The sequence below is a fragment of the Sciurus vulgaris genome (genome assembly GCF_902686455.1).
Source record: "Sciurus vulgaris genome assembly, chromosome: 11".
NCBI lineage: Eukaryota > Metazoa > Chordata > Mammalia > Rodentia > Sciuridae > Sciurus > Sciurus vulgaris.
In genome coordinates this window covers 52,164,519-52,177,954 of record NC_136472.1, presented here as the reverse complement: position 1 = coordinate 52,177,954, position 13,436 = coordinate 52,164,519, and the positions used below count along the sequence as shown (strand labels likewise).

General features: G+C 46.0%; 1 protein-coding gene across 4 annotated transcripts in view; it reads left to right on the top strand.

The window, feature by feature from the left end:
* Positions 1 to 13,436, top strand: part of NAV2 (neuron navigator 2) — a 693,848-nt gene that overhangs the window by 609,971 nt on the left and 70,441 nt on the right. For all 4 annotated transcript variants that reach the window (XM_079101816.1, XM_079101814.1, XM_079101815.1 and 1 more), the window contains one exon: positions 10,267 to 10,405. In XM_079101816.1, the coding sequence (XP_078957942.1) occupies positions 10,267 to 10,405 (139 nt within the window). The remainder of the gene's footprint in view (positions 1 to 10,266; positions 10,406 to 13,436) is intronic.

Here is a 13,436-nt window from a genome sequence, read left to right as displayed (position 1 = left end):
CTTTCTAACTAGAACAAGCCCCTGAAACCAAAGGGAGGAATTTCACGCCTACTCAGGGGACCACCTACTTGCCCAAGGAATGAGTTACAAAATTGGTACAAAGGTGCTGTAGGGTGAAACTCAAGCCAGGAACCTTCTGATTGCTGCTAAATCCCCTTGGAGCCCTCTTTATGGGGTTCATGTTTCCCTCTCTCCACCCCAAATGACTGGCCTTGCACCTGGCACCGTCTGTAGAAGCTGCTTCTCTCCTGGGACACTGTCCATTTATGGCAGCAAGGAGCAAGTTCTCACATTAGACTCTGTCATGTATTTCATAATGCGGGCCTGCATCCCCCGCCCAAGTCCTTGCAGGCTCCCTGCCTTCTGGCCTGCAACTGACATGAGCTGGTTATCTCTGAGCTGCCTGGAGATCTACACACACTGAGCTGCTCTGCTCCAGCAAAAGGCTTCTGAGGACTGGGTGTTCTGAGCACTGTACCACACTGTAGGAAAGCTGGGTTCCTGGGAGTGAAGGTGCTCTGACTAGGTAAACGGCATCACCAGGATTCACACACAAATCTGTTTTCCTGCGTTCTGCAGAGTTGTGTTGCCTCTATCCGAAGCCTCCTAAGTTTGGTTGTACCCTTGTCCACTACTAGGTGAAACTAAATTTGCTGGTATTAGTGTCTAAATTCTGTCTTTGCTTTAATTCATATTCAGGTTCTTGGTCATTTTGCCCTAGTACTGCAAACCATGTAGGGACCTAGAGAGAAGTAGCTTGCTTGTTTTTTTTTGTTTTTTGTTTTTTGTTCTTTTTTGTTTTCCAGGGCAGGTTTTGTTGGGGATTGAACTAAGGGCTTCACACATGCTAAGCAGGTGCTCTACCACTGAGCTAAGTCCCCAACCCGTTTATGCCTTTGAATTCAAGTAACTGTCTTTGAGACATCAAATACATATGATAGACATGTATCCAAGTGTGTAAAAATAAGTAAACAAAATGGTCTGAAAACTTTTGGATCTGCTTTAACGTAGCCTAATTATACAACCCTCCCTTGGGTCTGTTTTCTCCAATTCTCCATTTCCTCATCTCTGAAATGGGTATGGTGTTAGTATCTATCTCATATTACCTGGGAGAAAACATCTTAAGTAACAACTAGTCCAGACACAAAAGAAAATATTAATAAGGTTAGTTATTGTGTTTATCCTAGAGTTATAAGGACAAAGTGAAATAATGCATGTAGTGAAATTATCACTATTGACATGTAGCGAATTAAGGTCTGGCACAACTTTAAACTTCAGTTAAAGTTGACTATTATTATCATTAATAAAGTTAGAATATGTAAGGTAGGACTCTGCTGGGGGCCTTGTGCAGCCTTTGAAGGTGATTTCCTTAATAGGCCCTGGTTAGAGGAGTGTATGCCCCAGCAAACCTCCTGGGGGAGAAATAGTTAACATACCTGTTTGGTGGGAAATGTTGGTAGCCAAACCCTTTCACTTCCCCAGAGGTTACACTCCTGAGCTTACTTGGGGCTTGCTCACTCATCCACACCAAAGGATCTCATTCCGCTCAGGCCCTGGGGTTTCAGGGGAACAATTGCCTTGAACAATAGCCAGAAACAAGTTCTACCAGTCTGGGATTTTTCCAACTGAATGCAACTGTCCTGCGGGGGCACAGGGACCTGTGAGGGTCTCTGGTGTGATTCCTGAGCAGAAATGGAAAACTGAGCAGGTAAGGCCGAGCATAGTCCCCAGGACTTTATTCACCCAAGGGAAAGAGACTGGAGAGTGGCGGGGGTGGGGGCAGGCGGTGTGCAGCAGCCCAGACTGTTTGAGAACACTAAGGGCCTCCAGGAAGCCCACGGAGTCTTTGGAGTTTGGAGAAGATCTTTGCTTTATGAAGACTACTTTTCAGAACCATAGTCATACTCTGCTAACAGGCTGCAGTTTTATTAGTAGAGAAGAACTAATATCTATCTGCAATCTGATTTCTTTTTACAGCATCAGTTAGCATGTCTTTCCCTTGAAGAAACAACATGATCTCTCAGGGAGTCCATTTGAAAAGCATAATGACCCTCCCTCCTTCTGGATCCTTCAGTAACTTCTCTACTCCCAGTCTTTTGCCAAGAGCCAGGGTGTGTAAATCCTAGTGGAAAAATCTATTTAATCATCCCTCTAACCTTGAGGTTCTATTTTGCTTTTTTTGATTCATGAGAGAGGAAGTTGTAAATATAATATCACATGAATTCAGGACCATTACAGATTCTTCCTACTTTTAGCTACCCTCTGAAGCAGCCCCATATTAAAAATGTGCCGAGTTAGAGATGGGTTCTCAGGAGTCTTAATGAAGTCATTTCTGCTTCCTGGGTTCTACCAATGCTTGTTCCCCACGACACTGAGGCAAAGCAGGACGTGTGCAAAGCTGAAATGATTTATGACTCTTTCACCTGCGCTTTTCATAGCAGATAGCTTGTATTGGGACTGTTGAAATTGTACTTTAAGCCCTGAGTGGCATTTGAATTCCTGACACAGTGATGTAAGCAGCTCTTGGAAAACTCTGAAACTGGATCTCCTAGTTTAACAGCCCCTTTCCTTTTTGAATGTATTTTCCGGTAACTTTTGTGGACTTCTTTCTCTTCATATCTGTATTTCCTCAAGAGGTAGTAGGCAAACAGTTTGAGGCTTGGAGGGCCTCAGTTCTGGTTAAAGGGTGACGTTTTGGCCACAGTGGAATCTCTTCTTGATATGCTTGGTTGCCATCTTTGGAAGAGGACCTTTTGCAATTAGACTGGTTAGCAGTGGAGATTTGGGAGCTGATCTGTATGTACTCTTATCTTTGTGCCACTGTAGGCTTTGCCTTTCTGATGAGCTGGAAGGCTGCGGGGAGCCATTATGCCCTGGTTGGAAATCCAGGGCCTTGCACATGCTAGGCAAATGAAAGCTTCGCCACTGAGCCACATCCCCAGCCCCAAATTCCATCCTTCTGATCTGCTCTGGGTCCTGAGCATCCATTTCCTCCAGGAGAAAAATGGGCATGGAATAATGTGCCTATACAGTTTAACATAATGCCTGCTGTAGCCAGGGACACTTGGCAAGATCGTGCCCTATTTCTTAGTGTTTAAATAGCATGGCCTGTTTCAGACTCACTGTTGTGAGTTGGTCATAGTGATTCCATTCCAGGGTTTGCAAATTCACCTTGCAGGGCCATGCAGGTAGCATTTGTGACTAAGAAGGCTCACGTGGGAATTGGGTCAAAGGTCTAAAAGGGCAGTTACCACTCAGGACTAGTTAATTGTGCCAGATGTATAAGATATTGGCACCCATTTTATATATTTAAAAGATTCTGCGTGGGCTTTCAGAATAGTGATCTGAGGGGTGAAATCAGCAGAGAGGAACTCTGGAGATTAGGAAATGGAGTTACCTGTTTGGCAACTGCGTGGGAGGAGATGCTTCATAAGACCTTCACTGTGCCTGTTTTTCTTCCTTCCAGCTTTCAACTCAGGATGCCAGGCAGAGAGGAACTTTTGGGATGGCTTAGTCCAGCTCCTTTCTCATATAGATGAGGAACCTGGGGCCTGGAGAGGACAGGACTTGTCTGAACTGTCCCAGAACTATCCTCTGGGGAAGGCTGGGGTGAGTGAGGCCTGGCTCTCCAGACTCCTTGCCTTTGCCACATTCCTGCTTGGAGCTGAGAGCAGTCTAGCAGAGAGCATGAGTGCTTGGACTTTGGAACCTGTCAGACTCTTTGCTTGTGCTGGGACTTGGTTGGTGGATGTAGAAATGCTGTCTGGACCCAGTGCAGTTTGCGTTTAGTGACCTTTGCTCAACTCCCTGTTTAGCCTTCCATTTCTGTCTGAGCTGTGTTCCTGTCTGTCCCATCCGTTGGGTTTGCAGCCACAGTTGAGGAGGACCGAGTCATAACTGGGTCTCCATTGCCTCCCTCAGTGCTTGGCACCTAGAGGGCGCTGGCTGCCTGAATGATAAGATTAAGTGAATCCAGGGGCCCCAACTTTGTCTGCAAATATGTTGAGTTTACAAGTCTTGAAGAAAAATAAGAGTTTAGTGGGATTCTTTCTGCCCACCCATTATCTAAAAGTAGGTGAAGATCATTTTTAAGGCTGATCACTTACAAATCCAGTTAAGCCCTTGTCTGACAGTGAACAGTGTAGGATGTTTCATTGAGAAAGAGGCACATAGCTCTACATGGCTTGGAAATGATTTTATGTTGATTATTCTCATGAAGCAATGGAAGCATCATCTTCTCACTTCTCTTGATGTCTCAGCCAAGCAATTTTTATCAGGCATGCTATGATATGTCGACTTGAAATCATTTAAAAAAAAATCTGGAGCAAGCAGCCAAGCCCTGTGTCACATTTTAGTTTCCAGGCAGTGGTCCTGGGTGGTTCTGTTTATTTCCCAATGCTGTCTCCACTAACATTTTCCAAGCAACATTGGCACATCTCTGAAAGTCTTATAGTGTAGAGCGAAGGTGAACCTTCATGGGAAAAACTGGAAATAGGACATGGTGCTGTCTGGGGTTCATTTTTTTCTTCTGGCCATTCATATAAAAATCATTCACTTAAAAATGAAACCTTTAATAGAATTTGTTAATGTAGAAGAGTACCTTTATACCCCACTATAACTTCTTAGAATCAATTCTCCAAGGTTTAGGTTTAATATTCAACTTACTGACGTCTTCATTTTTAAACTTGGATTTTCTTACAAATCTCTTCTGTAAATTCAGGATTTTTTGTATCAGTTGTTTCCACTAGTTATTGATTGGCATTTCATTACTTCAGGCTCAACAGAGTGAATTGCCCTAAACAATTAATACTATTTGCAAACTTGGATAATTAGATTGTCCTAAACATTTTAGACTGCATTCATAAATTTAACATACCTGCTTCTCTAAAGCTCTTCAGATGCATGGCAGGACGGTTGGTGACTGAGCAAGCAATCTTTCTAAGCATGAACTCTTACAAGTTGAATAAGTTAAAATTATAAATGTCAAATTATTATCTTAAATATATAGATTCTCTTTGTAATCTTAATCCAGTTTTTAAATCTTTCATCTTAAAAATCTTAAGTCAAAAACTGATACTTTATATACAATGGAATATTACTCAGCCATAAAGAATAATAAAATTATGGCATTTGCAGGCAAATGGATGAAATTGGAGAATATCATGCTAAGTGAGATAAGCCAATCTCAAAAACCCAAAGGACGAATGATCTCTCTGATAAACGGATGATGATACATAATGGGGGGTGGGAGGGAGGCAAGAAGGGAGGAAGGAGGGACTGTTTAGAGGGAAAAGAGGGGTGGGGAGGGTGGGTGAAGGGAAAAAATAACAATGAATCAAACACCATTATCCTATGTAAATGTATGACTACACAAATGGTAGCCTCTACTTCATTTACAAACAGAAACAAGTTGTACCCCATTTGTTTACAATAAAAAAAAAAAAAAAAAAAACATTATTTATGGGGCAGGGGTTGTAGCTCAGTGGTAGAGTGTTTACCTAGCATGTGTGAGGCACGGGGTTCAATTCTCAGCACCACATATAAATACATGAATAAAATATAGGTCTTTTGACATCTAAAAATATATGTTTTTAAAAAATGATACTTGTAAAAATGACAAAATTATTTTATAATATCCTCTAATATGCCACGTATCCTTTTCTCAATCTTCTTTTATTTTTAGTTGTAGATAGACATAATACCTTTATTTACTTATTTTTATGTGGTGCTGAGGATGGAACCCAGTGCCTCACGCATGTGAGGCAAGTGCTCTAATACTGAGTTACCCTCAGCCCCAACCCTGTGTTCTTTTAAGTGATATAAATGCACAGAGATCAACCCAGTGATCACAGTCATTATCTTAAATATTCATATTTTAATTTATTTTGCCATTGTAAAACCCTTTCCAAGCTTTCAAACTGTATGCTTCCATTAAGGATACAGGACCAATGTATGAGCCCACCAGAGATGATAACTCAGTTGGGTTTAAAGCCAGCACCCAAGAATGGTCAGATCAGATTCCAGAATGATTGTTCCAGAGTCCTGGTGGAATACCCTGATTCTTTCTGCTGTTTCATTGGGGTTCCCCTGGGCCTCTTCCCTGGAATTTCAGTTCATCACACAGTAGACACACAGCCTATGGGTTTCTTACCTCTTTCGACATTTATCATCTATCGCCCAGTTTGAACCTATGGACTCTTGTACGTCACCCCTGGCTATATCTGATTCCTTTTATTGCCTGATTGATTCAATGATGTCCTTCCTGCTTGAATGAATTCTGCATGGTTTCCACATTTTTCCTGACTCTCATCTACATATCTAGAGTTATGTCACATACAAATTGCAATTCCCCATTAGGAAGCATGAGTATACCAAATGACAAACCTGAGCCAACTAGTTTTCAGTAAAAGAAGGGAATGTACTACTTCCCACATTTGAGCCTTCCAGGAGTGCTTCAGGCGTGGCTCGATACAGGAGCTCAACGCATGTCAAGGGGATATTTCTATCCCTCTCAACTCTGTAACCCTCTGTGCCAGCTTCCTTCTTAGGCGGGTAAGAATGAAGCAGCCACATGTGCATTTTTCATTCTTAGCATCTCTACTGTGGTCCTGCACACTTGGGAAGCACTACTTTAAGCCGAGCTACAAGCTCATTACTGGTCATCATAGCTGTCCAGGTGTTCGTGTACCCTGTGAATGTCCCAGAGCATAAAAGAGGCAGCTCTTGGCCCCCGTCCTGCTCTGACATCTCATGGGTCTCATTTTCCTTAGAATTCGTTTTGGGACTCATTGATCTAGTCTTGGCGGCTCCTGACCATGCATACTTTGGATTTGGGGGCAAGATCCAGAGGTAAAGGAGACATGGCTGGTTTTCCAAGAGCAGGGACAGCCTTGGGTTCTGACACCCAGACAGCTCTAGGGAATATCAGGCCGCTGTTGCTGGACATGGGCTTCTCCAGGCCCCTCATCCTTATCTGGAGTTTTCCTCTCCCTCTCTTCCGTGGAGTCCATCGTGGCCTATCCTTCTGCTAGGCCAGCTCAACTGCAGGAACATCCTGTAACTCAGGGGTTGCCTCCAAACGTTCCAGGCACTGACTGATGAGGGAAGGACGTGTGTGCGTCAGGTGCCACCGGCCCCTCTGCAATAGCATATCAGTGTTGAAAGGCCGTTGTGGGGGAGGAACGGGTACAATTTCAAAGCACAAGATCTGGGACTTGGATTCATGGGCATCTGTTCCTGACTTCCCTCCCTCCTCCCACCAGCCACGCTCCTCTCCTATCAGTCCCCCTTTCTTCTTTATCAGATTATAAGATGTTTTTAGATACAGTAAATTCCTAACCCAAAAGAACAGATGTAATAAAAGACTCATGGGATTTTCTTGTAATCGTGAGAGGAAATTTGAGTCCGTCTCCATATGTGACGCTTTTCCCAACAAAGCCTCATGTGGTCGCCAGGCTAGGTGAAACTGAGGCACAGAAGTTGTGGCCTGTCAAAGAATTATGTGGGGAGGCAGCTGGGCTCAGAATCCACAGCTGGGGACGAGCTGGCCACAGAAACTTGCCCTGAGTCTCTGCCACACATGAGGTATTCAATAAGCACATGCTGCGCCTCTGGAGGCAGAGGGGATGTGGCCCCCAAGTAAACCTGACATTGCTGCAACACCTTCCTGATTCTTCTCATGGCCTCAGTTTCCTCATCCTTTACAAGGGCGGTAGATACCTGCCGGAGTGAGTCTGAGAGGTGGTGAGTAGTTGGCCTGTGCTCCTCAGTGACCACTTTCATTGTGAAAGGTGGGAGGAGATAGAGGAGAAGGAACATGTGTTCTGAAATTGGACAGTTTTGCCTTTTTAACTCGGTTCCAACCTGGCCTGCATGCCATGATCAGTACACTTGTTCCTTCAGCCTTGATTTCATTTGTAAAGTGGGCAGGATAACACCTACTTTGCAGGCATGATGAAAGAATTGGAGAAACATAATAATGTATTTAAAGCTCCTGGCACAATGCCTGGTTCATAGGAAGTACTTCATAGTTATCACTGAGCGAGCCCTGTGCATTTCGGAAAGGTAAAACAGACCTTCCTATAGAGACTAATAAGGAAACCCTCAGAGCAGAGGGAAGCTGAAGCTAATGCAAAAGGGAGGGACCATTTAGGAACTCAGATTCAGGGATGACCTGCAGAAGGCTCCACAGGGAGAATCTGGACTATCAGGGAAGGCTGGGCAAAGGAAGCAGAATTACCTGATCCAAGTTTGCGGGACCCTGGGACCCTTGCAGATTCACCTTCACAAGTAACTCCCCTGCCCTCGAACCCTCACTCTCCTGGCCTCATCCTGCCACTTGGGAATCACCTTCATGCCTTTCTTCTGTGTCTTTCCGTGGAATTTTCCAGGGTGGCTCTTGGAAGCTAAATGAGAACGTCCAAGAGAAAGGCAGGGAAGGCAGTTTTCACCAAGCCAGACAGAACTCAGGATGTAGAAGCAGACGTCTTAGAAGCTGGTAGAATGGACTGAGTTTTGCGCCTGCATTTGTTGACAGCGCTCCTGGTTTGCAACAACCTCGGCCGCCCAGCATTTCGCAGGCTTCACGCAGCCCCTTTTCGTGGCTTTCAGCGAGACTCACTGTGGAAGGCCGAGAGGTGGAATAAAGTGGTGAAGTCATCACTTCCCCATCAGACCTGCCATTCCTGGCGTGTGGCCTTGGGCCAGTATTCCTGGCCTCCCAAGTCTTGGCTTCCTCCTGGGGAAGGACGCCAAGTCATGGTGGTGTGTACTGAGGACTGACATAGTGGAAAGTGTCTGGCGTCACAGTGAGGAGACCGGCTCAGGAGTCTGAATGACTGGATCTCCATCTGCTGCACTGCTTGCTAGCCGTCTGGCATCGCACAGGGTGTCTTGCTTTCCTAAGCCTCAGTTTCTCCACCAGTACAATAGAAAAACAATAATACCTGTCTCTTGCTACTGGGTCCACTACAGCAGTGTCATATTGATGTTGGAGGCTCACTCCTGTGAATTTCAGTCAGCAAGTATTTATTGAACACCTGCCACCTCAAAAATGAGAAAATACAACTGAGAGGGATGAGGGGCTTAATAAGTAACAGTGTATCTCTCTGAGGAGGTGGCACTTTAGCTGGGATCTGAAAGATAGGTATAAAGGAATCAGTGTCCAGCAAGAGACAACCAATGCAAAGCCCTGAAGGCAAGAACAGTCTTGACTTACATGAGTCAAACACTGCTGTTCAGAGGCCATGAGTGCATGGTAGAGACGGGGCTGAGAGACAGGGCTGGAGAAGGCCAGGGCAGAGGGTCTTGAGGCCATTGTAGGAGTTTGGACATTAACACCTGAGAGGCAATTCTAGGATCCGATGTATATTCCAGAAGGTCTTGCTGGTTGCCAGACAGAGAATGGATTGTTAGGAAGCAGACAGAGTACACAGACCAGCTGGCCTGTTTTCAGTAACCCAAGCAAAACTGACAGCAGCCTTGACTTCAGGGTGACAAGGTACAGAGAGCTGCGTACATTTGGATATATTTTGCAAAGAGAGGTGGTAGGATCCAATGCTAGATTAAATGTGCTGTTGGTATTGGGAGACTGGAAGACAATAAAAAGAGAAAAAAAAAAAAGAATCAAGAATCATTGCTAGTTGGACTTGAACAGGTGGTGGATGATCTCAATGGATTTGAGGGTTGGGAAATGAAAAAATCTACTTTAGATGTGTCCTAGGATACTGTTAGAATTACAGCTTATAATAGAATGGACGGTTTCTTTTGAGTATTACCATTTTCCTTCCCATGGCCTTCTGTTCCACAAGAGGAATCCAGAAAATTCACATGGTAGCACCTCTGCCCACTCTGGCCTCTGGGGAGAGGGGCCCATGATGGATCTCTGCCTGCGTGTTTGCTGCTTAAGTCCCTACACTCACTGGTCCTCCTCCACCACTAGGCCTGGGAGGAGCAATTGGTTCATATGCAGTTCCTGAGGTGAAGCAGAGGGTGGGGCAGGATGTGAGTAGCATCCTTGGCCTCCTCTCTTCATGGAAGCACCCATGCTTTGGGGCAGGTAAGTATCAGCCAGTTCACCCAGGAGTCAATTCAAAAGTGAAGGATGGAAGGTACCTTTGGAGATGAGTCACGTCCAAGGCAGGAGAGCTTTGTCTGAGACATTGTGGCATAGGCTGGGCCTTTTCTGGGATGGTGAACATTTGTCTGCATCAGCCTGGGCTGGAACAGTGTGAGGTTCTGGTGCTCAGGATGTCTTTGTCTTGGCAGCTGGGATGACAGCAGCTCCGTCAGCAGCGGCATCAGCGACACCATAGACAACCTCAGCACTGATGACATCAACACCAGCTCCTCCATCAGCTCCTATGCCAACACACCAGCCTCCTCTCGGAAAAACCTGGATGTGCAGGTAAGAAGCACGGCGCCCTCCTCTGCTCCTCCCCTGGCCCTTGCAGCCAGGAGGCTTGGGTGTGTGGGCTGAGAAGCCCGTTTGGAGAAAGCAGAATCCCCAGGTGGGTGAGATGAGGCCCAGCCTTTGGCTCCCTGTGTGCTCATTTCCCCAACCCTGGCCTCCACCTATAAGGAAAGGGCCAGGCAGTGGGGCAGTGGGAACTGGGTCGGAGTCCTCTCCACTCCCATTAGTAGCCTGGGAGGTCACATTTACTCCCTTGGCAACCTGCTTATAAAAACAAACAAAATGACATTGGGCTCTATTGGCAGATCTTAGCCTGGAGGCTGGAACCTGTGCCCTCTTTGCCACAAGGAGCTACTGCTATCCACAGGTGTCCCCTCTCTCAAGAGTGATGTGGGCAGAAACATATTGAGAACCCTGGGCCAGAAGACCAGTATGTCCTGGGCTGAAGTTGGGAACGGTCCATCTGTGGCTCACGTACCCTGCTGATGCCCTTCATTTGGCCTAAGGTGTTATTCTTTTAGACAAGACTCCACATCAAATTATGTTAAACTGCAATCGTTTCACATGAAAGTATGTTACAGATTTCTCTTGAAGAATCAGAAGCTATTGCTCCATGTGGAGACAATGAACCCATGTGCAAGTGTCCCCCCTCTTTGGACTCACGCTACAGCTATCACCAGTCCACTGCACAACTTGAACATGCCTCCTGGCCCTGGGGCAGCGCCTGCTTTAAACTCCCAGATTTTGTTTCAGGTGGAGTGCAGACTCACTTCACCTCCTTGTCAGTGGTTGGTTCCAGCGAGCCCATTTACTAGTTGGGAAAATGAAGTGCTGTCTTCCCGGCTTGTCCCCAAGTTGGGGCTGACCAGCATGAGGACTGCTCAACTGTGGGACAGTGGCATCGGTGAAGCTCTTCCACAGTTGGGCCCTCCCAGTAGTGGGAGCTACTGTGGTGGGCGAACCCCTGGGAAAGTCTGGGACAGGCTCCCCGAGGGACGTGGAGGAGAGCAGGACATACAGGACCACCTCCTCCACTCCCTTCCTTCCACGTCCTCTTCCTTTCTCAGCTGCTTTTTACTCCATACAGATAGAGGCTGCAGTGGAAATCGTTTTGCACTCTTTCCGGTGGGTGTAGTGAAAGAACGTGTCAGTGTTGGGGGTGATTCTGTCCTCCAGAGACGGAGATGCTGACTGGGTGATGAAATGTACAAGGCGCTGCTTTTAGAATTGCCTGTTGCTTCTCATGTTGTCACTGTAGCCAGAGTTTGCAACTATTTGGGATGCAGTGATGGTAGGCTGTGGTGGTTATATTTTACAAAAATAGTACCCAGAGGGTGAAACAGGGGCATGGCATTTTGAGGGGTGCTGGAATGTTCTATATCCTGATCTGAGTGGCAGTTATATAAGCATGTTGCATGTTAATTTTATAAAACTCATTCTACTTATGATTGTGTGCTTCACCAAAAATCCATTTAACCGGGTGCAGTGGTGCACACCTGTTATCCCAATGGCTCCGGAGGCTGAGGCAGGAGGATCGTGAGTTCAAAGCCAGCCTCAGCAGTGGTGAGGTGCTAAACAACTCAGTGAGACCCGGTCTCTAAATAAAATACAAAATAGGGCTGTGAATGTGGCTCAGTGGCCAAGTGCCAATCCCCGGTACCCCCCAAAAATTCCATTTAAAAACATCAGGGCAATAGAAATCTTAGGGACTATTGGTGTATTCTGCATTGCTGTCCCTCCAAGACCCACTTTTTCTATTTTTATTTTAATGTTTTAAATTCAGGTAGATTAATCAGAAAAAGACTACCCAATGAATAATAAACCTCTTACATCTCTTAAAATCACTTCTGATCTGGATCAACAGACATGTTGGTGTACACTTACTATTCATCAGGCAGCTCTTTCCAATAAATCTATCTGAATTTAAAATATTAGAATAAAAACTGAAAAAGTAGGTCTTGGAGTAACAGAAATGCAGACTGCACCAGTTGTTCCTGAGATTACTATTGCTGTGGCGTCTTTAAATGAATTTTTAGTGACATTCCCTTTGTTCCTGTCCAGGGAGCATCTCAAAATATTTGAATCAGCATAACTCGCAGCCTCCCACCCTCCTCCCTCGCACCACTCTGAGGGATGCTAAGGGCCATTACTCCTCTCTGAGCGGCATCAAGCAGCAGGAAGATGTGTGTGCACCCTTCCCAGAGCTGCTCCTGGGCCGTGTGTGGCTCATTTGGGTTCCGGTCACGTGCTAGTGTACCCTGGGTGCATGGGCAGCACACAGGTCCCAGACAAGTCCTGGGGTGGTGCCACGTGTGTCCATTGGAAAAATAAGTGGAGGAAGGCTGCCTGCCTGGGTTTCACATCTGAGGAACAGGGATGCTATTGTCTGGAAAACATGAGGAGCAGCCTCAGGTAGTGATGGGCAGAGGGGGAGGTGGAGGATGAGAGCAATCCCTGGGAATGGAGGTTCTCTTTGTCTTTGAGGGACTCTGTTCCCTTAGGGGCACTGAGAAGGGCTAAGGGTGCCCCCACAGGGCACTCATGGCCAGCTGTCCCACCCCAGGCCTCTGTGCACACAGTTTATTGGTGGGCCATGCAAAGAATTCCCTGCTTGAGGCCCGAAAACCTGGACAGGTGTCCTCTAGGAGAGCTGGTGAGTCCAGGGCAGCCAAGCCATGGTGTCTGGGAGGAGAGGGGACCTGGAAGTCAGGTGGTCTTGGGTCAAGCTCTTCACTCTGCCATCCTTGGGTAAGCTAATCAACCTCTCCAGCCTCTGCCTCTCCATTCATAAAATAACAGTAATTAAACCTGTCTTGAAGGATGAGAGCCTTATGGGCAGACTTCATCTGAACGTGTTCCTCTCGGTGCCTGAAAGGTTGGAATTGCTCAGAATTCACTTGCTCCCTCCCTTTTTCCTCTCTCCTTTTCTCTGGATTTCCTGTCCCTCTGTCTCCCTTTCCATTCATTTCACTAATATCTAGAAGTTTATGCTCTTCATGTCTTTTGTTTGCACTTTCAGAACAAT